The following is a 25147-nucleotide window of genomic DNA, read 5'->3' on the forward strand; positions in this document are numbered from 1 at the left end:
TCGCCAGCCGAGTTGTCCTTTGCTTCCAGATAATGCACAGCTGGGTGAGTTTGGGGTCCAAGGTATAATGCCATGGCCAGGGCAGTGTCTGCCTGGTTGCCGGCATCCACGTGATCAGCCCGCCAGCAGGTTCCTTTGGTGGAGGGTCGCTTGTTCTCTTGCCTTTGAGTGGTCATTAACTAGTCGATGCTTTGTACGTGCTCACATGAGGCCGGAGGAGGGAGCAGTCGCGAGGGAGCAATCGCCTAGGTCTCAGGAGAATGTATTTTCACAATTAAAGATGCACCGAGCACAATCTCGCGAGAAATGCTTGAATGAGATTCGCCACTGGAGCATTGTAAGGCCTGAGGCAGATAATTATTGTGTAGGCAACTGCAGTCCTTGCAATATCAGTTGTTTGCGGTAGGTAATACAGTAGACGGCGCTACTTCAAAGTTTCAGCGGAATAGTTATATTCTGGAAAGTTCTTGTATATTCTTGGCTCTATCCAGCTTTTAGACACATGTGGAACTTTTGCTTTGTTAGAGTCAAGGGTTGTATTTGTGGTTCTTTGATACAAGATTATTCTTATTGATACATTCCTTCCACCTATTTGTCAACTTAGACATAGCCTCCAGGCTGTCTGAGAACTCCACCAAGCCAGGGGCTTCTTCAGGAACTTTGGTCTCAAGCATCCGTCTTTCTCCAGCATGGGGTCTGGCATGGATTCACATGCTCATGAATATTCCCCGTTGTCAGGGTGGGAATCCTCGGTAAAGAAAAAAATCAGTATCAGTTTCGTTTCTGATCTGTCTTTCTTAGTAGTAACCAATCACTGGTCTCTGGGTCATACTGCCCCCAGCCAATGAATGCCCTCTCCTTAAGCCCCTCCCCTGGCAGCCATCCTCAGATTTTTACTGCATGTTCAAGTGTTAAGAGTCCTCGTGCTATAGCTCTTGAGCTTCTACTGCGTTTTCGTGCTTTTGTCAAAGAGATTTTCTCATTTTTCGGTTAAATCGAGCCTCAAGCTCCACCGTTCTACTTCCGATCAACGGGGACCCGTTTCGGAATTTTCTACGCCCCTCAAGGGTGAAGTTTTCGTCGAGTTACGCTTCTTGGAGGATTCCAGAAGATCTGATGCCTACCATGGCCCAGGACAAGGGAAGCTCGACGCCCGGATCCAAGCTGTTCAGGACTGAAGAGAGGTTCTTGCAAAGGCCAGGGCGTCCTCAACTCTCAAGTGCTACGGACATAAGTGGAAGAGGTTCTCTGTCTGGTGCCGTGCACAGAAGATCAACCCTCTACGGATTACGGCACCTCAAGTGCTACCATGCCTACTGTCGCTGGCCAAAGCTGGAGTAGCTCACGCTTCCATCAAGATACATCTGGCAGCGATCTCCCGATACACCAGAACTGCAGGAAGGCCGTCCTTGTGGTCTCATCGACTGGTGAAGGAATTTATGAAGGGACTGTTCCGATCATTCCCGCCGGTGAAGGCTGCGGCCCCGGCGTGGGAGCTCAACGTGGTGCTGACCAGGCTCATGGGGCCGCCATTCGAGCCTTTGCATTCAGCTCCGTTGAAGTTCCTGTCGTGGAAGACAGCGTTCCTTGTGGCCATCACCTCCGCACGACGTGTGGGAGAGATTCAGGCACTATCCTGCAAGCCTCCATACTTGACTTTTCACGATACAAGGGTGGTGCTGAGGACGCACCCCTCTTTCATGCCCAAGGTGCTATCGGACTTCCATCTTAACGAGCCCTTGGTGTTGCCAGTTTTCTTTCCGTCGCCTTCGTCGCTGGCCGAGAGGACTTTGCACTCGCTGGATGTGGCTAGAGCGCTTAAGTTCTACGTTGACCGAACGAAGAGTTTTTGGAAGACAACACAGCTGTTTGTGAACTTTGGACCTGTGAACCAAGGGAAGGCTCTCTCGAAGGGTTCCATTTCCTGATGGCTCTCCGGCTGCATCATGCACTGTCATCGGTTGGCCAACCGACCGTTGCCCAGCCGTCCGAGAGCCCATTCGACCAGAGCGATCGCTGCTACTACGGCGTTCTTGTCTGGTGTGCCCCTGCTGGACATCTGCAGGGCTGCTACGTGGAGGTCGATGCACACCTTCACAAGATTCTACTGTGTTGACCGGGATTCCAGGGAGGAGTCCAGAGTCGGCCAAGCAGTGCTGCACAACCTGTTTGCCTGAAAGTGGGCCTGGTGAGAAGGTAAGAGTTGCTTAATGTTGAGTTTATGTGATGCTTAATGTTGAACCTTTTGCCACCTCCCGTTGGTTGTGCATGTGTGTACTGCTATGTATTCTTATATTCATGAGCATGTGAATCCATGCCAGACCCCATACTGGAGAAGGAACAAGTTACTTACCTGTAACTGTTGTTCTCCAGCATGGGTCTGGCATGGATTCACATGCGAACCCTCCCTCCTTCCCCTCTGCGGCTCTTCACTCGGTCATATTGCCACTTTACGTGCTACCAAATCTGAGGTTGGCTGTTAGGGGAAGGGCTTAGGGAGAGGGCAGTCATTGGCTGGGGGCAGTATGACCCAGAGACCAGTGATTGGTTACTACTAAGAAAGACAGATCAGAAACGAAACTGATACTGATTTTTTTCTTTACTGAGGATTCCCAGCCTGACGACGGAATTTTCATGAGCATGTGAATCCATGCCAGACCCATGCTGGAGAACAACAGTTACAGGTAAGTAACTTGTTCCTTCAGCTTGTCAGTGTCTCTAATCACAACCTCCACCTTATACCGGTCCCCATCCTACCTCCTAATTTTCAGCATTACATCTATCTTTCTCTCCTCTTTTCCTCCTTGACAATCCACAGTGCTCTCATTCGTTCTTCCTCTCCCTTCTCTCTTTATGCTCCTGTCCTCGTCCTGTGTACTGCCCAGCTTCTCATCTCTCCTCACCTGGCTTCTTTACCACCTTCTGTTTTACCTGATCTGCTCCTTCTCTCTGCTGCTCTTTTTACTTCATCTTCCTCTCGCTCATTCTAATATTTGCTACTCTTGACTGCTTTTTTCTTATGTACTGATACGTCCTGTCCCCTTTCCTCTGTCATTGTGGGTGTCCCTCAACATGGGGACGGTACCGGAACCTTTGGCAGTGAAAAATGTAGCTTTCCCTTTAAATTTAGTGTAGCGCGCTGGGGCTCGGCCACGGGCGTAGGAACGCCCTGCCCTCCGGCGCATCACATTAATCGCTTTTTCCGCATGGATGGTGTCGGACATGGCAGCCAGTGCAGAGACAGGCTATCCGCTTGCTCCCCGTTTGTTTTTTTCAATTATTTCACTTCCCAGCGCTGCCTCGCCTCACCCCAGCGCATGTCGACTGCAGGACGATTCACAAGATGTGCCTCATGCAACCGATTGTTCCTGGCCTTGGAGCCCCATGCACACTGCCTTGAGTGTTTGGGCCCTGACCACTGCTGGGACTCATGTTCGGCCGGCAGCAGTCTCGGTCATAGGGCATTGAATAATTGTTTGTCGCAGTGGAGGGAGATCTTCCACGCTTCTCGGCCCCACTTAAGGACTTTGTATCCAGGACCTCTTGTCAAGACCCTCTGTTCAGCACGGCTCCACAACGCGGTGACGCCTTCCCCGGGGTTCCCACAGATCGGGGTTCCTCGGATTCAGGTTCTGGCAGGCCTGAGAGCTGCATTACACCAAAGGATGCCTTACCATTTCAGTGTAGCTTGTCATTATTGCTCACAAGTCCATCTTTAAACCTCTCCAACATGTACCTGAGGGTGGGGTCCCTCAAAATATGGATGCCCAAATACACCAGTGTATTCTTATATAATGTTTGTTGAGTGTTGCAGCCATGCAAATGTTTGTGTTTTGGAAATATTACTGAGGATTTATCTCGACTCCAGAATAACATACTGTGATGAATCTGATGGTGTCATCACTCCTTACCCGGCTATATGAGGGAGGATCACATGGGGGGCCGCAACCCTCAGGGGAGTGACACAACATCATTGGAAGAGACATGGAATTCCCCTTTTCCTTCTAATGATACCCATTCTATTCCCCATGCCTTACTGGGCATATTGTCATGGCTACCTTCAACCACCCAAGGAAGCTACTGAGAATATCTTCCTGTGTTCTATAGCCAAGTTACCAAGAGCTGACTGCCATTTCCATGTATGTGAAAGTACTGTAACGAGAAAGCTGAATGGAGTAATGAAGATCAGCAAAGGCGAGAAGCACAAGATGCGCTTTAGTGGGAGCGAGAGCGCAATAGGTACCGGGACATTTAAAACCACTAACCAGCTGACACAAGGGAAGTTATGCCCTCTGTGTTGACTGAGGGACTGGCGAGCAAAGAAGTGTGTGGAACCAACCTGCTCAGGGAGAATGCAGAAGACTGAGAACTGCGAGAGCTGGTTCGCTGTGTGGAGACCGTGGGAAGAAGGAGAGAAGAGACTTTCTCAAGGCCACGGGAACCTGGTAGCAGCCTCAATGTTGCCCGATGACTGAGAGAGGCCCAGGAGGCAAGTGGGTGCTGCAAAGGATGTGAAAGCCGCCAGACATAGCTGGTGAGGTGGAGTAGGGACACCATGCCGCTTCCTGTTTACCACTGAGGATCCGAAGAACGGCACAAGAAGTCGGTGAGCCCTGCTGTGAGGAACTAGGACACCGGGGCACTTCGGCAACGCTGCCAAAGAAGGATAAATGGAACTAGAACAAATGAGAGGGAACATGAGAAGCTATATTTTCAGAAAAAGAATAATGGAATGATTGTGAGAATTATACCAGTTTGCAAATGTGTAAAGCTTGGGTAGGAGAGTATAACGGGCAGAGACAAGTGTGCAAAGCAAGTCACATGAAAAGCCCTGGCAGGAGAGTATACCAGCCATAAATAAGGTTACAAGTGTTGTGAGGAGTCACACATGTGAGATGGACACATAGTTGGAGTTTTCTCATAAGTCGCCATTTTATTAAATAATAAAGGGTGAAACAAATGCCTATTTTTGTGACAAATCAACCTCCGGGGGACCAGTGGTCCAAGGATGAATATCGGTTTCTAAACCACCAATCAGCACCACTGCTCTAAACCATCTTTTAAAGCCAAATGGGCCCCAGTGATTGGTGTAGGCTAAGCCTACCTTAATGAACCAATCCTGGGTCCCCACCAACAATCTCCTGTATGCGTGAGGTCATAACCAGAGTGCTTTGCAACAGAAAAGGTAAAGGGGTGAAAATATGTAATACTTCCACCCAAATTCCTGTCTTTTGTGGATCAAAGGGGTTTCTCTAGTTGATGGAGCTCTCTGTGGCTCTTGAGTAAAGCGGCCGGTCTCCCTTGAAGTTGCGACGATAACACACTTTCTGTCTCCATCAATTCACATACTCATACCTTCTGAATGGGGCTCCCTGCTGGGGTTTCCCACTGTAAACGCATAGTCCCAGTTCATGACAGGTCACTGCCCTTGATACTGAGAGGCGGGAGCTGGCTTCAAGTTGATACAGTGCATATCAAAGGTTTTTGGGGTTTTCCTGTCTTTTGTTAATCTCTAGCAGCCAGGCCCCATGTGGGCCAGTTTGAAGTATACTCTGCTAGTATGTTAATTATGTTAAATGCTGCCACCATCTGCAGTGCTTACACAAAAGGACATGAATTCAAAAATGAACATTTTAAACAGAAAGCTTTGTGACCAGAGTTGGATCCCGTTCCCCTGGATCAATTCAGGATGTTTCAAACAAAAGTTCAATTTCAGGACAGTTCTTTTCACCAGCCAAGTTTCACTCCAAGTAAAATACACAGTTTGCTTCATCCAATAGGTCTGTCACTTGGCAAAGTGACTATCTCAGTTTCAAAAAGGTTTCTCACTCTTAAGACAATTGTTAAAGTTTTCACAACCTTCTCCTTGGCAGATTAAAAGGACTCTTCATACATCAATGAGTCAATGCAAAAGGTCTTTTCTTGGAAGACCAGTCACTTTTTATCACCTCACATTTCTTCTTCAAAAGCAACAACCTAGTCAGAATGATTCATTCCAAAATGTATGCTTTAGTCAGGATGGTTATACCACAGTTCATCAAGACACAGTGGTGGAATTGCTCCTTCTTTTCCCCCACAACCTTCTACCACATGTACAGTATTGCAGATCAGATTCTTCCTGGTCCACCCGCCTACCACCACTGCTTGTCCTTTCCTGGTATACTCACCTGTCAGGTTACAACTCCTACTACTACAACTTGTATTCAGTGGTGAGGCTTGTTCCCAACTTTCCACACTTAAATCCTCAGTGGGGAAAGTTTAACCAACAAGGGCTTCTTGGCTAATTCTTTTGACTTGCAACACAATTGGCTTACAACTTCTTCAACAACCATATTGTACAAAAGGACAATGATTCTCACAGTGATCTGTTTACCATAGGCAATGCAGGTTACAGCTCTCCCCCTTGATCCTTTCTACAAGGAGGGCTTTTCTCCTCCCATCTCTGATTTCTTTCTACACAACCTATTGCCTGCTGGCAATGTAGTTTATAACTTTCTCCCACAGGTTATCTTGGTGTGGGATTGCTGCATTCAAACTGCCATGATGTCACTCTCGTCTTTCTTTGGCTTTGGCAATTCAGGTCATAATGTCACCTTGTTGGTTGTCCCTGTTAAGGAAAATTGTATCCCCTTGGTTTTATTATTGCCCCTCTTTGGTTTTGGCAATGCGGGTTATAATATTCTCCTATTCAATATCTCCATTTAGGAGAGTTGCGCCCAGTTTTCTTTAATTTAAAAGTTTGATATTCTAAAGGTGTATTCTTACACAGAGCTCTACTTCAGAGCGCCCTGGGGGTCTCCTATATCAAGCCAATTTACCGGTATATCCTGGCGTCTCCTTCTGACTCGCTGATTCTGTTTCTTCGCTCATCTGGACTTTACAGGCATTTGACCGCCTGATCAGCCTTCCGCTGCTCGCGCTGTCATTGCAGCGAACACCGCACCACATGCGCTCCAATGAAAACCTCACAGTGGTGCGAGATGCAGGACACAGAGTGCTTTCTCGCTCTCTCAGGGGACAGCTGGCCTCAATACCGTTTCCTGCTGCGCATCCTCTGCATCTTCCAGGATCCCCGACCTATGCCATGTTTTCTGCACAGCATCCCGCTATTAGCAAAGTGGAGGTCCCACCCTCTGTTTTCTCCTGTTGCTTCTGCTTGGCCCGCACCTGAAAGGCCTTTAAAGGTGTAAAGGTCCTCTACCGGTTTGCGTCATTTCAACCACTAGACTGCTCATTATAGTTTGGTAACTATGGACCCCTCTTCCTCGTCTCAGTCCACAATGTTCTTAGTTGTTTCAAAAATAGAATCATCAATTTACAAAAAACATTCAGGACTGTATGATCATTAGAGAAATTGTTCACAGGGTTCTCCCATTCCTCCTGACCCAAGTTCCCTCCCATGTGATCCACCCCCAGAATCAGGATCAGGTAGGGGCTGCCTTTCTCTGGCTTCATGAGAAGGGGTCCAGGTCAGGGTTTTTGGGATGATCACCTCGGATTCATCACAGTGTGTAAAGGAAATCCTTTATAATAAAAAGCCCTGGCAGGAGAGTAACAAGGCACAGTTGAGTTTACATGTGTGTGAAGCAAGTTACGTTTACACATGTATTAAATGAAGCATATGAGAAAGCCCTGGCAGTTGAGTATGCCAGGCAAAGCCAAGACCGAGAGAAAATATGACATTAAAGAGGAGAAGAAAACTGGCAGGGGAGTACACCAGGTATCCGATGCCTTTTGTGCGGCTGTCTCTGGAGGAGGGTGTTAGCCACCCTGGCAAACACATGAAAGAGAATGCATGGTCATTCAGGTTACTGTCCTGTCACTTTGGCAGGATCAGACTGTCTGGCCAAAATACACATCACCTTCCATAGCTGAACTGTGCCACAGGAGCTGACTCATGTGTGCTATCTAATTGGATGTGGCTGCAATGATTACACATGGGGCCATGCACCAGGCATGCCTTATTTTAGAATTTACCCTGCAACCAGCATGGGCTACTTATGATCATCATAGTTTTGGTAAAGGGGCACATATCTTAAATGCAGCCTCTGCGCTGCAGTAACTTGCCCGTTACTGTCGCTGCCAAATGGGCTGCCTGTGACCTCTGAACCTGCTCTGTGCCACTGCAGAACTGGTGCTTCAGTTCAGAATACTGATGCAGCAGCGCACAATTCCTCAGTATGTGTTTGGCATGGAGTTTATGAAAGGGGAATCTGATCAACACAATACCCTTTCAGAGATGGAATTACAGCATCATTTTATTAATAAAAATCATAAAAACCAGGGCTTAAACACCATTGCCAGATGACAATTCATCTTACTGGCAGAGAAAAACTCACCATCTATATAGGCCCACACACGACCAGAAGCCACAAAATTGCTGGACTGAAAACAAAAAACTGAAAATGGAGAAAAACAAATAAATGACTTTCCAGCTCTGCCTGCGTGTTCAGAATCAGATCAGAATAGGGTGCTGTTTCTTCAACACCCTATCATGCACATCTCCCCTTGTCAAAAGTCCCTCCCACACCATAGACCTCCTTACTGGCTGGGGGCTCCTCCCTAGACCTCCTTTTTTTTCTAATCCTTCAGCTTTGTTGTCATCTTCTGCCTTGTTGAATATCTCTTCAGCTCCTCTTGGTAAGGAGGAGAAACTGCTGCATAAACAGAAGATGAGCACAGCATTTACATGGAGCATGGAAACATTTACAGCATTTTTTATAGAAACGCTATATTTACAAGCATCATATCGCTTTTTGCATTGATTTTCTTTACCTTGTGCACATCTAAACCCAATATAATTGCTACAGCAGCAAAAACGCTCCTTGTTTCATATGCATTTTGCTGGTATTGATGGGAAAAATAACTTTTCAGGCGACCTTTCTGCCTGCATTCATTGTTTAGTGCCACTTTCCAAGATGGCCGCTCCTGCACCCTGTAATGGATCCCTGCCTTTGTTTCTTGCTTAGCCCCTGTGATTGGCCACAGGAATCCTTTTCACCCAATCGGGTGCACCGGGATGTGGGAGCCGGCACCAGCATCTAAGCCCTTCATCTAAGGCCCTGTTTGTGCCTGTGGGCCCATCCTGCGTTTCTGCTAGTAAGGACATGATTTATGCTTGGTACTTCTTGTATGTGCCCCTGGACTATGGCATCCCTCCCGCTATCAGGTGAGTTCTGAATGTTGCTCACTTGCCTTTCTCATCTCTTTGTGACTCTCAGCTTCTGCCTTCTGGCATTGTAATATTCCTTTCTCTGCTGACATATTCCCCCTTGTACTTCACGATCTACCTTCTTTGATTGACTCCTTGCATCTCCGGAGCACCCACCTCACTGTCTGCTCTTCTGTACTTCTGTGCTGTAATACCTGTGTCTCAATACTCAGTTAGGTGTGCTTTCATCCTGCATTGATTGTGATTGTAACCTCCTTGCTCTCTGTATTGTCTCTTTTCTTGCTTCCTTGTACCCTTTTTTTTGCTCCCACTTTTGTTTTTTCCGATTCCTATTGTGTTCCTTGTGCGCTTGCACCCTCCTGTTAACTCCATCCCAAGTGCCTCAGCTGTCAACCTGCTTAATTGGCACTTTCTATCTCTCCTATCTTTTCTAACGGCTTCTCTCTCTCCTATCCTTCACCGCTCACTAAGTCTGGCAGGAAGAATTTTAAGAAGGACACACTTGGCTCCAGCCCAGGCCTTCATCAGTGCATCGGCCAGAGAGACTTTCACTGACATCCTCTTTGTCGTTCCCTCTCCTGACCTATGGACTCTACATACGGTTGCCCTGCTCTTTCCCTACTCTTCTTCACACATTAATGGTGGCACCCTCTGGGAGGTCCTGCTTGCCTTCTCCTCGACCTTGAGGGCCATCCTAAATGTCTATCGCAATGGTACTGTTGTGGTACAAGGGCCCCAACCTAAACTCCTTCTGTTTGATAGGGTCCTCCCTAGCCTTATCAACTTTCCACCTTCCTCCTCATTGGCTCCCTTGCCATCTACCACTGTCCTGGCTCCCTTGTCTGCACTCCCTTCAGCCCTTACTCGTGCCTCTATCTCTCAGGCACATGTGTCGCTTACGGGGGGACCTCTGTCCCTTGCACCCCATCCTCGTAAGTCCTTCAAAAATGTCAATTTGCTCCACTCTCGCTCCGCAGTAAAGCAATCTTCCAACATCTGCCACCTCCTGGAACACCTGGACCTTGATGTTCTTGCCCTCACAGAGACCTGATTTAAGGACAGTTCTATCACAAGTTTTGACACTCTTCTCCCTGAACGCTACAAGATCCTCTCTGAACCCAGGCAAAACAGGGCAGGAGGGGGAGTTTCCCTAATCTTTCCGAAGTGGACCCCTGTTTCCACCATCCTCACTCAGGCCTGTTCCTCTCTCGAATGCCTGGTATGCAGGTTCTCGCTCTCTCCTGTCTCCTATCTTACTCTGGCCACTCTATCGGCCGCCAGTCCAGTCCTCCCTCTTCCTGTCGTAATGGGCTGACCTGGCATCTTCTCTCCATTCCTCCTCCTCCCAACTCCTCCTTCTGGGGGATCTCAACATCCATCTTGACTCTCCTGACACCTCAAGAGCTTTCCGCAACCTATGCGACTTGCTCTCTCCATTCTACCCTCTGGTCCGGCGTACACCTCTGGCAACACCTTGGATGCTCTTACCTACACAGCCATCCCTCTCTCTATCTCTCTCACCACCCTAATCTCATGGGTTGGTCACTCTCTTCTCTCCCCTCACTTGCAGCTTTCCTCTCCTTTAACAGTGGCACACCCTGCGCTGCCTCCTGTTTCAAGCTCATCCGACCCATGAAAAAAGTGTCAGTGGCTGCCTTTACCTCCACCTACTCTCCTCCTCCTACTTTTGCAGCTGACTCCCACCCTGATTTAGCCCTCTCAAACTTTCACCTTTCCATCTCCAATACTCTCGACATCCTTGCCCCTGTCATGAGGGTCCGACTGAAGCCTGCCAAAAAGTGCAACTCTTGGTGTGATTCTGACCTGGCTGACGTTAGACGCAAGTGCAGAGCAGCAGAACGGAAATGGGGATCTTCAGGCGCACCCTCTGACAAGCTGGCCTGCCGTCTTCTGCAAAGGCAATATAGACTCTGCATCCGGTCCAAGAAAAGAGTCCATATTCAAGCCTGCATCTCCGTGGCATCAAACAACATGGCCAAACTTTTCAAAATCTGTAAGGAACTGACCAACCCTATTGCAGAGTCATGCTCTATTGCACCCACCCAGGCCCTTTGTGGGGCACTGGCTGCACAATTCACCACCAAAATACAGGACATCTTGTCCTCTTTCTCCTCTGCACCCACTTGTGCACCATCCTCTCTTGGGTCCCGCTCGGCCGCCCCCACCATGCCCCATCTCCTCTCCTTCCTCCCGTGTCGCACCTCAGGAGGTCTCTAGACAAGTCCTGTCTAGGAAAGCTTTTTCCAAACAGGTGGACCCATGCCCCTCCCAAACAATTAAGGGCAACATTGACTCTCTAGCTCCAGCTTTGGCAGATCTTTGCAACCTCTCATTCACCATTGGAGTTTTCCCCACTGCCCTTAAGCATTCTCTTGTGCACCCTCTGCTCAAAAAAACCCTCTGCCGACCCTACTATTCCAGCAAACTATCGCTCGATCTCCATCACTCCTTTCCTGGGCAAACTCCTGGAGAAGTGTGCTATCTCTCAGTTTACCCTCCACACTGAATACATTTGTTGTCTCAATGACCATCAGTCTGGCTTTATTCATAGGCACGAAAACTGTTCTTCTGAACACCCGTGAAGACCTGCTCTCAAACCTTGACTCTTAACTCTCCCTCTGTCCTCATTCTCCTTGACCTCTCCTCTGCCTTCACTACATCCTGATCTCCCATCTCTGTGATACCCTGGGCATCACTGATCGGGCCCTGACGTGGCCAGCATCCTTTCATCTCTGACCGTCCTTCCAAGGTAGAACTTGGGTCCTTTCTCCTCGATATCACTCTCTCTACTTGTGGCGTCCCCCAGGGATCTAATCGATCCCCCTGGTTCAATGTCTATATGGAACCTTTGGGCCCACATGATCTCTGCTTTCACCTCCAACTTCCAGTGTTATGCGGATTACACACAGCTGTCTTCCAGGCTACCCTCTGCCTCTTCCTCCTCTTCTTTGCTCATCCTAGACTGTCTGTCCGCAATTCAGTCTTGGTGGGATGCTAATGAACTCTGCCTTAATGCCAGTAAGACAGTGATCGTCCTCATTGGGACCACTTGGTCCGGCGTCCTCACCCTCTAGTGAAGCAAAACATCTTGGGGTTATCTTCGACTCTACTCTCTCCATCTCTTCTCACATCTCGGACATGTTAAAAAAAAGTCCTAATACCAGCTGCACCTCCTCAGAGGTATTCTACCTTTGCCCACCTTCCCCAAGAGGCTCACTGTCTCCAGAGCTCGGGTTCTATCCAGACTGGACGACTGCAACAGTCTCCTTCTCAATCTTACTACTTCTACGCTCCGACCTCTTCAACTTATCCAGAACAGCAGCACAAAACTTATCCTTGGCCTCAAGCCCAGGGACTGCATCTCTATGGCGCTGAAATCCCTCCAATGGTTCCCGGTAGCTGCAAGGATCAAGTTCAAGTCCCTCTTCATAGTCCACAAGGCTTTCTGAGGCCAGGGCCCTTACTATCTACAACATTCTCTTCATAAAGGCTCTCCTTCCAGAGACCTCCGCTCGGCCTTCTCCAACTCTCTGTGAGTGAGCTGTTTATCCGAACAGATATTTGGGGGTAGATCCCTATTCTCTGCAGGTGTCTCCCTTTGGATCAGCCTGCCTGCCTCTCTCTGTCTTGAGTCAGCCTCCTTAAGTTCTGGAAACTCCTCAAGACCTTCCTCTTCTCCTCTTTCTCTCACCCTCTCCCCTGCTAACGTCCTTCTCTTCTACTTCTTTCCTTCGTTCTCTTCCCCAACCTGCTCAGGTCGCCGACTGGTCACCAGGTGCACCTCCAGAGCCTCACAGGTCTCAGGCTCCCCCGCCAGTCTTGCACTTGCCTCCGCACTCTGCCTTTCACTGCCACACTTGGATTACGTTCCTTGAGAGTGGCAAACACTCTGCACTTAACCCAGGCCCCTGCTGGACTGGGAGCACTCGTCCCCCTCCCTTACACTTCCTGTCTGCACACCTTTACAACCTTGAATGTACTAGGTTTAGCATGTCTGTCCTGTCCTCTTCTGTCTCCCATCCCTAGCTTGGTTGTGTCTAATATACTTATGGATAGGTGCACTGATTACCAACCTTCTTGTCTTGTATGTCCTTCTCCCTCTTCCCCCTTCTCTCCCCACTCTTTGTCACACACTTTAATTTAATTTATGATAGCTTTTAGTATAACAAATCACTGCAGTTCACTCTGTGTATAGGAAAAGGTGTTACAGCAATTGGTACGAATTAGTGTGTTTCTTGCCATTTTCTGGGGGTGAACTATGACTTTATCAGGACCAGTACTATAATTCTGAGTGTACCCTTTTGTGCCTGTTTCCTCTTATATCTGAACCCATTTCTTCTCCTTCTTTTTAGGACTTGTGATGGCCTAATCGCCTGTTAGGTTACATTACGTTAATGTGTGTCGTGGAGTGAAGTAGAATCAATGTTTTATTCCTTCATTGTTTTTTTTTCTCCACATTCTTGCTTTGGTGGTATATTTTATAGTTTTTATTTGACCGTGGTTTAACTCCAATGATCAGTTTCTCAAAAGCCATTGGGTCCATGACCCTTACCTTAAGACTGGCATCCCTGTTTTGCTTTTGCAAGTAGCCGAACAGGGTAATTACAAGCTTCAGCTGTTTGGCATGTTTTGGCATGAGCTGAATGCTCGTCACTGCAAAATTCTGGTCAGTGCTTCCGTAGTGTGGTTTGATCACCAATTCTTGCACTCTTTATTTTTGATAATTTGGTATAAGCAGGGGATGTGTAAGAATGTCAAGCAGCCTGGAATCTCCAACTATCCAAATACACTGGCTGTGCTGACTTAAACTGCACAGAAGCCTTTTGAATCTTCTTTGGGCTCTAGGCAGAACTACATGTTCAGGTCCTCTGGCACATTCTCTGCTTTCCTAGGTCAGAGAAACAACACCCAGACTACTCACCCAGCATACCAACAAAACAGAGCACCTCTCCAAAAGGTGTCTTCCATCAGCCCCCATCCTCCACAGGTGACAACAAATCAAAATGCCACGAACCAACTCATTTCCTGGCGGGGTGGGATTCAGGATTTCAAGAAGGCTGGGTGGCAATTTCATCAGACCCCTTGATGTTGTGTGTGATCTCCAGTTGTTACAGGTTTTGCGTTTCAGATGAGAGCAATAGGGAAGATTCCTTCATGGGGCAGAGATGTAGGCTTGTATTCAGTGCTTTTTACTGTTCCTAAATAAGAATCCCTCAGCTCCCTTCCCCTTAAGAAAAATGTAATATGAACATGACTCCCCAGATCTGGTCTGCCTAGTGTCCAGGGGATTGGTTTTCTTCTTGCATGTTCCTGATGGGAAGGCTTTACCAATACAGAGTGATAGTCATACAGAGTGATATGGCTTGGCCTCAGTACGAAACCAAAGGTGCTTATCAAGCTAATTGGGACTTTTGTAGCTCACCTTCACCTGAACATTTATCAGTATGTGGACAAATTGGTAGGCCCGCGCTAGCTCAGCCATGGTAGCTCAGAGTTCTCAAAGACCATTCTTCCCTTCCTCTATGATTTCGCCTCAACCAACCAGAAGAAGTCTTGAGATTTCCCCCAAATAGACAATTCAGTTTACAGACTTTGTGTTCCTCAATCTTGAGAGTGTGTACATCCTAGAAAAGGTAGTGCACCACTACTCCTTAAGGCATCAAACTTTGGCTTTGTGGTTTCAGAAGCTTTTGGGCCTTATGTCATCTTGAGTGCTGGCAGTCCCCTTTGCCACACTTAAGATGAGTAGTGAGAACATCTGGCCCTGTCATCAAATATGCACCTGGATCACCACATTTCCAGGGTTGACATACCTCTTTCCCTTCGGGAGATCTCCATTGGTGGTTGATGGATTGCAACATTTTGCAGGGGTGCCCATTTATGATTCCTTCTTCACAAAGCTGTGATCATGACTGATTCAACCTTTTAGGGATGTAATTGGTGTTGGTGCAGACGTGGTGTTGGTGCAGACAGACTAAACTTCCAGTAAAGACGATCTGTATGTTTTACGTCAAGATGCAGGGGGTTACCATATATCTTCCCTTGCTTGCCGTGATCGCAGAGATCTGGGGGTGGGTTCTACAACAACATCATATGCTTATAGGTAGTTCACTTTGTGAACTAGGAAAATGTTGAGACAATATTGAGGCCGATAAACCGAATAGGCTGGAACAAGTGAACCACGTGTCGGAAATCCAAAGCTACGGGACTACTTGGATTTTTTTGCTTCCCCCTAGACATCAAATGCAAGAACGTTGCTTCTACAGGAAATGTCCAGGGAGTGGGTCATTAGGGGAGGGTATCCACATTATTTGAATGGACATGAGTGCTTTTGCCTTTCCCTTATGCTGCTCCTTCACATGGTAATTGGCAACTGGAAACTGGCATCCTTCATCGTGGTGATCCTCACTGGTAGGGCAGGTTTTGGTTTTGAGCTTTAAGGTCCTGTCAGTCCAAGGGATGACTTATCTTCCAGGGTTTCCCCAGATTCTGACTCTGCAAGAGAGGAAGGTGCTTCATCCCTGTTTTCAATAGATGAACTTGGATGATTGATTTCCGAATTAAACAAGAGTGTGTCTCTACTGAGAATGAACATGGGTCAAACGTGGTTGTAGACCTTCCTGAGTGGAAGAAATTCCATAGAATATTGATCTTGATATTTGACCCATGTTCACTCTCAGTAGTGGCTTCTCCCACACCCTTGCTCAATTTGTAAAACTCGACATTTTACCATAGTTAGCCCAGGGTAATCCAGACATGGACCCCTTGCTCACTGTGCCTTAGAGAGGCTCAGCTTCACTTCACTGAGGAGGCCTAACAAGGCTGAAATATGTGTATGGGTTTGCTGACGGTACTCTTGTTCAGAGGAGAATTGCCTAGCATTTGAAAATGTTTATTTCTCGACTGTGAAGGGTGCGGTGAGTTGAAACGTGATTTTAGCCCCTCCTGAGTGGAAGTAACTCCATAGAACAGGGTATTTGACCCATGTTAGTTCTCAGTAGAGGGCCTCTGCTACCCTTGCTTAATTTACAATACACACTGCCAGTGCTTTATGCTGGGATCTGCAACCTGTTGGTCTCCTCCTATTAGCCCTATCCAGCATAGTGGTGAGGGATTATGTGAGCTGTAGTTTGAAACAACTGAAGAGCTGCAGGTTGCAGTACCCCGGTCTAGTGAATGTAATTTCCCCCTTAAAGCAAAAGGCAAGTTTTCTTCCCTGGAGATGCAGAGTTGTATAAAGGAAGCTGCAGTCTTTATACATTATTATTATTACCTTGCAGGTTATTTAAAGGGTTTTGATTGGGGATTCACACTTTAGGTTGGGGTCTTCTTTGATAGGTCTGTGTGGTGGGGAGGGATTGGACCTTTGAGACTGGCCTGCTCGGGGGCAATGTGACTGTCCCCTTCAATGTGCTGGAAACCAGGGCATGGACCAGGGGATCCTGGTCATACGTTTCCTGGGCCCGACATCCACCGGCTCAGGGTGACACCTGGTCCGTTGAGTCACTGCCCTGGTAGTTTCCTGAAACAGGTAGGGAACTTTGTCACACCCTATAAAGTATATTTTGTGATGCTGTCGATGTTGTCCATTAATAGACTGGTCAGGTTTTCTGCAATTGTAACATTTACATTCATTGAATGGTTGTTCCAAACCATCACATCTACGGTAGTTTACTGATCTTGGGCAACCAGAAACATCGGTGATTTACGTAAAACTAGCATTCTAGTCATGGGAGAAGAGAAAAGAACCACTTTGCCAGTTTTGAGTTAGTTATTGCTAATTCAATCTTGCATAATGCCTGCTGCATTGGCTCCATCACTACTTTTTCAGCTTCGCAATTGCCCCCCCATCCCTCATAACCCCACATTGGTGTCCTATATTCCCACAGATTGTGCTATCATTTTTCGCTGGGTTTCTTTTTTAAATTGTATTCCCTTACTGTGCATCTGCACAGTACAGACTGCTGTGCCCTGCTATTTAATTACCAAGTTCTGTGAATGGAATCAAAGAGCAGTCAGCCTTCCATTCACACGCTGCAGCTGCTAAAATATGCCATTTCATTAACATGACAGGTCCATGCAATCGAGAGCGAACTTGATCAAGAGAAAGGAAACGCTCAGAAGAAAGCCCACAAGCTGGAAGAGGCCTTGAAGTAAGTGAAAACTTGCCAAGCACAATGCCACTGTTTTTCGCCATTTGTTAACGATGACACCTGCAGGATCCCAGTCAGAGGTGGGCCTTTGTTCGCAATCTTGTGACACAAAAGCTGTATCCTGGCTTAATGTGTTCGTTATGCACTTGAAAATATGCATAGAGTGAGTTGGCTAAAAAATGGCCCCTGGAAATAGTATTGTTTTGAAACTTTTGTCGGCCTTGTACAAACCTGCTTTTTGAACCTCTTCTCTTTGTTTAGAATTCGCTAGAGAACGCCATTTTTTTTCTTTTGTTTACTTACTTTTGAATTTGACCTCTGCAGTGTTGAGATGCTTGCGCCCCTCAGTCCCAGAGGCGGTTCCTCATGTTCCCAGTGACGCAGTATACAAATGGCACTTTTCTTTTACTTCGGTTTCTACAGGGGTGCTTATGGTACAGTTCCTGTATGCACATTATAAGCCAGCCTATACACTTTAGAGGACATATCAACATTTGTATTATATTTTCTTTTAAGCAACTATGGGTGCCTAGCGAACATAAAAAAGGCCAGACAGGGTAAGGCAAACTGATATGGTGAAGAGAAGAGGTATATTTGGTGGTTATGGTAGCTTGGATGCATGGAATTCTAATAAGCTAATAACCGTGCATTCTTTGTGAATCTATTTATTTTATATTTTCTATATTTATTTCAGTGTCATCCTATGTACTGCACTGCCCTCTCACCCTCCCCCCTTCACTTTTCCCCTACCTCCCGCCCCCCCGCACTTGCACGATCTCAATGTCACCTGGCCTAGTAGGATGGCTGTCTCTGTCTTCCCTCTGTTTCCCCTCCCTTGCCTCGTCACGCCTTGAAACACTTGTGTATAGGCGCTTTTATAAATGCCATATCATATCGTATGGAAAGCAAGACAAGACGTTCCAAGGTGTCTGTGGATATAGGCGAGTTTACCTGACGGCAGTTTAATATACACTATTATAAATGATATGGGTGGATGATTGGTGGATTCCAGTTGTGCTCAAATTACCTCTTGTACGTTGGAGGCTTATGCTGTCTGAGAAGGCATTTCATGTATGACAAAGCAAACCCCAGCCTAGAGATATTGGGACTGCCAAGCCAGATGCTTAAATGCTACCCAGTCCAGAGTGGACTGTGTGATAGATCAATATGAATGGAAATATGTAGGAAGATGGGGGAAAGGAGAGTGGCATATTGTGCCCTGGGCAGGGATATCTAGAGTTTGGTTTGTTTCCCTTAAGGGATTTCCAACAAGAGCCGGTGGGAGCAGGCAGGCGTCTTTGACCCTTTCTGAGAGTGTCATCGCTGTCTGTAACCGCAAGCTTCCCCAGAGGCATCAGCAGATTATGAGCAGCACTCAGAGCCTTCAAGCCCCCTGCCCTTACTTCTCTCCCTCATCATAACACAGCAATGAAGATGAATCATATTATTAAATGTACGTGAACGGCAGAGCATGGTGAAGGATCTCCAGTCAGTCAAGAGTTTGGGAAGGCTCTCAACCTCTGACATTTTTTTGAAGTAATGGACTAAAATCGTGCATTTTACAGCACACTTTCTGTGAAAAAATAGGTAAAATACCACACCGTTTGTACCGTAACACATTTAAAAATGGTAGATGTCAGGACACCACCAGTGCACAAGAGCATTTTCTAACCCATTTCCATGATGACTTTGCCCACAATGTATACCAGTGTAAAGCAAAATGTTTTTGCAGGCTTGGCCCACCCATGTCCATGCTGGATATTCTAATGTAGCTAGCATCCTGATGCAAGAACACTCATGTTAACCTTTCCCATTATGCAAGTTAAAATGCCATGCCAGTGTGATAAGTTCTGTACAATCAGTACATACCCACTGCACCAATGTAGGCCAGTGTACTGTAAGGGTGCATAAATAAAAGTCTTGACACAGAAGGGTAAAGTGGTTGGCATAGACTTTTATTAATACCATAAAAAGTTAAAGAAAATCCTATCTTGCCCTTCTTACTGATGAGTTGCTCTACCTCAACAAAAATACTAAGGACCCGGTTAGGATGTTCCTAAAGAAAAATGTCCACCGTCCTTGGTCTCAACCTATTTCCGTCCCTTACGCTTATCAGCTAACTAAAGAAAAAATGGATGTCTCCTTGTTCCCAGAAATAGGTCTTTCCCACCCTGGAAACCGACTCCCCAAACTGCAAAAACTGTCTATAGTTCAATGTTCAATGTTAAATCCAGCACAACTATTGTTTTCTCCAATGCCTGGGAGAAAAGTCTTCCTTGGATTTGTGCTCTTGTTTTCAAACAGAACGGTTCTCCCCTCACCTGCAGAGAACCTCTTCCTTCGTCTGAGTTCTTGAACCTTTTAAACAGAACACAGTTTGTTTCCTCTCCACGTCCTGCCTTCAGGGAGAAAGAGGGGTGCAAAGACTATACAAGTAAACAACCTTTGCTTGAAAGTTTCAAGAAACCTGGAGAAAACCCCAGTTCCCCAATCTGCTTTAGGGAACATCTTCCTGGGTTTCTGTTCTATTTCTCCTATAAACACAAGGTACCTCACACTTTTCTGGCACAATCTTTCTCCCCATCATGTGGCACAAAATAATACTTTTCTGTTTGTCAGGCCGTGTTCACTAACCTTCCAGGCCTTACCGTAGACTTTCCAAATTGGTTTTCTAGACTGCCAGACTTGATGTTCTCAGCTTTTAGTTCTCTTGCACTGAAATGGGTCTTTGACCTACATCCATTCCGCTTGCCCATTTCAATCTGTGTTCCAGAACAGGATTCCTGTTCCCACTTTACTTATTTTCCATTTGTACAGACCTGATATACTCTCCTGCCAGGTACTACCCCTCGTATTAGAGAATGTGCCTTTGCTATGGTACCCCTTGGTATGGGTTTATCTGTTTCACCAAGTTCTCATATATCTGTATGTTTCCTCATTCTTCCCCTTGTACTCTTTGGGGTGTAATTATATGGTTCACAAAGTTTGTATCAACTGGCATCAGATTCTTTTCACCCCCTTGTGCCCTTTGGGATGTTTTCATGTGATTTACAAAGTTTGCATTCATCTGTATGGGATCCCTTTCACCCCCCTGTGCTTTTCGGGATGCCTTCACAATGCTGCTTGATTCCTTTAGCTCTGCTAACCGGCACATCCCTTTGCCTACCTTTTGTTAAGTCTCAGCAAGGTCTCTGGTCCCTTCTGCGGCTGGTGCAGTCTCCTTTCCATGGTTCTGCAGCCCCAGACTCTCCTGTACACCTGCGCCCTTGATCTCCTCCTCCTTTCGCCGGTCGGGCTTCCGGCTTCTCTGCCTCTGGCCAGGTCTGTCTTGTCAGGACCTCTTGGGTCTTTTGCTTCGGTATGACCATCTTGTTCCCGGATCCTCCAGGGATGGCTTGACGAGACTTTAAGTCCTTCTTCCATGTTTATGACCAGGGTTCTTGTTGGATAACTGTACCGCGTTTGTTGGTTCCACGGTGGGCCTTCTCCTTGCACCACCTTCCTTGTCGCATGATATTTTGCATCCAGCTTAGGTGAGTCTCCTTGACTGAGTCCTTTCATGGACACTGTGAGAAACCCAAAGGTGTCTCACTTACTAGTCCCCGGGGATCTGTCATCCAGGTGGCCAGGACATGGCCATCGCTATTGGATCCAGTTCCTGGGGGTGGACCAGTGGGGGAGGATCACCTGAGCGAGGCGTCTTTGGGAAGTGGAGGTGGGACACCAAGGGTTGAGACACGGAATCCCCCTCCTTGTAACACCTTTCCCCCCATCCTACCCTGTAGGATATACAGAAGCTCTTCCCCCTTTTCCAACAGGAATACTGTCTTACACCATAATAGACAATGGACTAACACCAGAGCTGTTTAACTGACATTTACCATCACACGGGTGAGGCAGAGTCAGGCAATTGACAATAACCACGCACACCTGACGGCCCTTTGCTTCCCCCACAGGAATAAAAGGCGCAGCACAAAAGCACACTACGAGCAAGGCTGAACGCACGAGGAGACAGCTACACCAAACCAGCAGTTCAATCGGAGAAGAAAGGCAGTGAGACCTGGAAGGATGACGAAGGGGGAGATGCCCTGGCCCTTTTCAACTCTGACCCACAAAGCCTCCGAAAGGGAAATCATAAAACCGTAAGGTGCAGCTGGCATCGGAAGCAGCAGATAACGATACACGAGGGCCTCCTGCATTGTTAACGCAGGCGGAGAGGCAAGCTGACTACCATGGTACTATCCTTGACTACAGAGATCAAAGAAGCCAACGGGTTCAGAACAGCCAGTGAGACGGAGGACCTGATAGCAAACCGCACTGTGTTGAGCCCAAGGTTGTAAGTAGCAATGTTTTGAACGCAAGGAATTAGCAAGAGACAGAATTTGTATTTGAACTACAAAGAAAACCCATTTGAGGTCCAGGTGCAGAGGGGTCCGACGCCACAGGGGCGGTCATTAGAAAGACTCTGACCGGGACCTGTTTTAAAACTACAAGAACCAGAAGGCCCTAGACAAGGGTATGCAGGAGGCATCAGAGTGGTCCTACAGGGGTCACATCAAATCCTTTGTACAATCGAAAATCTCTGACCAGTAGCCAGAAGAAAGCTAGAGGAAAGGAACCCCGCTTTCTGATAAGAATGTGAACTATGGAATAAGCAGGTGCAAACCCGACAGAGGGATGCCGAAAGAAAGCTGGGAGAAGGAAAACCCTGCTTTCCGAGGAAAATGGCTAAGACGTGAACTGTTTTAAAAATACTTGAACTGTGTTAAAGAAAGGCTGTAGTGAACCCAACGAAGGGAGTCCCAAGTGGATAGAATTGAGAAAAAGCAGAGTAAACTGTGAATAGTGTGTTAAAGCAGCTATATGAACCCGACAAAGGGATGCCAAGGGGAGAGCTAATGAAAGTGAATCCCGCACTGTGATAAAGCAAGGTGAACTGTGTCTCTGACAAGAGTAATCCTGGTCGAGGGTTGTCCATAGTGAGCAGTTGTTCAAAAGGACATTGAGACTCTAGAAAATTGTAAGCTGCACTTCAAAGGCTTCCTCAGGCTTGTATTTAGAGTTCCACAAAGTATGGGGAATGTCTTCCTTCCGCTGGCCTTTCTCATGATATTATTTACAGTGTTCCAAAAACTGTGGGGAAATGTCTTCCTTCCCCTAACCTTTCTTATGCCTCTGGTGAGCCTCTGCAGTGACTCACTTGGACAGACTTGGTCTTCGACCTTACCAGGTACTGCGATGAAGAAGAGGGCTTGTTGGAGGACCATGTCCACATGAATGGTTGGGTCCTTGAACCCTGAATATGCTTGATGGATTTTTCCCAGTATCCCAGGAATTTTGTCTCTCTCTTTGTACTTGACTTCACAGGATCCCAGGTACACTCACCTACCAGGAATACTGTCTCTCTCTTTCAGAGTGTCCTTAACCCTGTTGTTATGCTTTATTTTATCCTTGGGACCCAAACCTCTTCACATTGGTTTCTCTTTCTAGGGTCCTCAACCCCTTCACATTGGCTTCTCGGGTCCCCGATCCCTGTTTCTGTGTTTCTCTCTCTTGGGTCCCAGACCCCTCTACATTGAAATCTGTAGTGCCCTTGAGGTCCCCAGGCTTCCCTTGTACTTTCTGTATGGGCTCCCGGTCTCTGGCTTCTTTGCGTCTTCCGACGGTTCTTCTGCGCTATTTTGTTTTCACGAGTTGTCGTACGGGGCTCCCCAGCACTTCTTGGTAGCCCGGCTGCGCATACTTGCTGGATTGTCTTCATCTGTGCTCTTCTGCGTCGGGAGCCTCAGCCATTCCCAGCCTTCAGTTCGCAGTCCTCTCCCAAGCAGGTAGGGATGTTGTCTCTCCCAATGCCACGTCTCGGTCAGTAGCTACAGGTTCAGCTCTTCTGTCTGCACAGTGCTTGCATTGCTTGCGCTGCCTCCGGGGAGGGACTGACAATGTTGTTAGTCCTTCTTCCCTTTTTAAGTTCTATGGAAATCAAAAGCTAGACTGCTCAATTCAATGGTCTTGTAAGTTCTTTCTGGTACAGAGCTTCATCCTCATCTCAGTATATTGAGGTGATAGCTCATTGGAGTCTGTCTTGATCTTCCTCGCCCCAGTACTAGTGGTACTACTGCTATAGCAAAAATACCTGGGGGAACATAGGGGAACGAAGGAAGGAAAAGAAAGTGAGGGAAGAAAATGGGTGAGACGGCACCATACCGCTTTAACCCATGATGCCCTCCCTGAATCTCGGAGGGTAATCTCTCAGCTGAGTACCACCTCTAGGAGGACTATTGGGTAGTGACCTTACCTCCCTGGGCTCACGGGAATGGTCGCCCCCCCTTGGGGAGAAGGGACGATATCACAGGATTCGTCACAATACATATAGTTGGCTTTTTTATGACATGCACATTGCCTCAGCTTCTCCACCTCTTGGGACTCCCGTCGCTACCAAACAACACTTCTGCAGTTGGCCCTCTGGCCCCCACACAACCTGCATTCAGCAATCAAATCCATCTCCGTTCCTGGTTCTTGAAATGCGGTGGAGCCAGTGCACCACCAACTCTCCACCCCAGGAGCCTCCTGTCTTGCGGGATGGACTTGGAGTGCCCACTGGGAACTTCTGGGACTGCAGTACGCCAGTCCGCATATCCAATGGGCCATGCAAGGCTGGGGCAGCAAATACCCAGCCTTGCCTGTCCAATTGGATATGGCCCGGCTGGGATACTGAAAAGCAAGGGAAAACTACTTTTCCTAACAGCAAAGCTTTCCTAGGAGCACGTCTTCAGGTGCTTGCTGCAGCGTAGACTGCACTCAAGGTTTTAATTGGATGGCTTGGCTCCTTCATAATGGTTTGCTGGTCAGAAACCTCTCAACAAACCCCCTGTGAAAGTGCTCCATTTGATGGTTCCATTTAATTTTTTTTAATATACTTTTAGTACAGTGACAGACGTACATCCTCTGAACACATACATGTGCGAGTTAGTTACAATCATGATTAAAACCAACATAAATCAACCAAACGGGTTACTCAGTGCTCGTTTATAGTATTAGTTACGTTATCCCATGATGCACTCACTGAGTCAAAGTAATTTTCCGTAGGTATTTGCGAAATGGTTCCCATATGTCCTTGGGTCTGTAGCTGGGTGTAAGCAGCGAAATGTAGCCCTTCTCGCTTTAATAAGTTAGTTCCCTGAACCATACATTAATATCAGGGGAAGATTTAGATTTCCAGTACTTCAATATACATTTTTTGGCAATGAGACATCCCAAATTGAGCAACTGGTAAAACTTCACTGATGCCTTCCCGATGTCTCCTAGCAAGTATTTTGGGGGGTGATGGTGTAGGAGGATATCTGTATTATCATGCAGGGTATCCGCCACTGTGCACTTGAACTGTGAGATCTTGGAGCAGCTCCAGTACATATGCAGGGAGCCAGCTGCAGCTGCACCGCATTTCACGCACTCAATGCTGGTCATGGGGGTGAACATTGCTTTCCGCACAGGCGTGCAATGTAATTGATTTAGTATATTGAACTGTATCAATCTAAACAGGGCATTCTGGGAGACTTCCCTTGTTAATTTGCACCATCTGAACAACTTTTCATCATAAATTACAATGCCAAGATCGATTTCCCATTTCCCTTTGGCACTGTGGATGAGAGTTTGGTTAGTGTGACATGCTTTGTACATTCTGGACACCAGTCTTCTTGGGTCTGTACTGGTCCCTACCATTTCCAATGATTCACAAGTAATGGGCTTGCGGGGGAACGAGGGCCAGCGGCTACAAACCGCTGCTCTCATTCTGAAGTATCGG

At 47.1% G+C, this 25147-nt stretch overlaps 1 protein-coding gene across 2 annotated transcripts in view; it reads left to right on the forward strand.

Annotated features, from left to right (window-relative positions):
- CEP112 (centrosomal protein 112) overlaps positions 1 to 25147 on the forward strand; it is a 3147769-nt gene that overhangs the window by 1103598 nt on the left and 2019024 nt on the right. For both annotated transcript variants that reach the window (XR_011305153.1, XM_069655053.1), the window contains exon 17: positions 17267 to 17346. Coding sequence is in view for 1 of the 2 variants with exons in the window: in XM_069655053.1 (XP_069511154.1) it covers positions 17267 to 17346 (80 nt within the window). In the remaining variant the exon portion in view is untranslated. The remainder of the gene's footprint in view (positions 1 to 17266; positions 17347 to 25147) is intronic.

This window comes from Ambystoma mexicanum, chromosome 3q, assembly GCF_040938575.1.
Source record: "Ambystoma mexicanum isolate Mex_15411 chromosome 3q, UKY_AmexF1_1, whole genome shotgun sequence".
Classification (NCBI taxonomy): Eukaryota; Metazoa; Chordata; class Amphibia; order Caudata; family Ambystomatidae; genus Ambystoma; species Ambystoma mexicanum.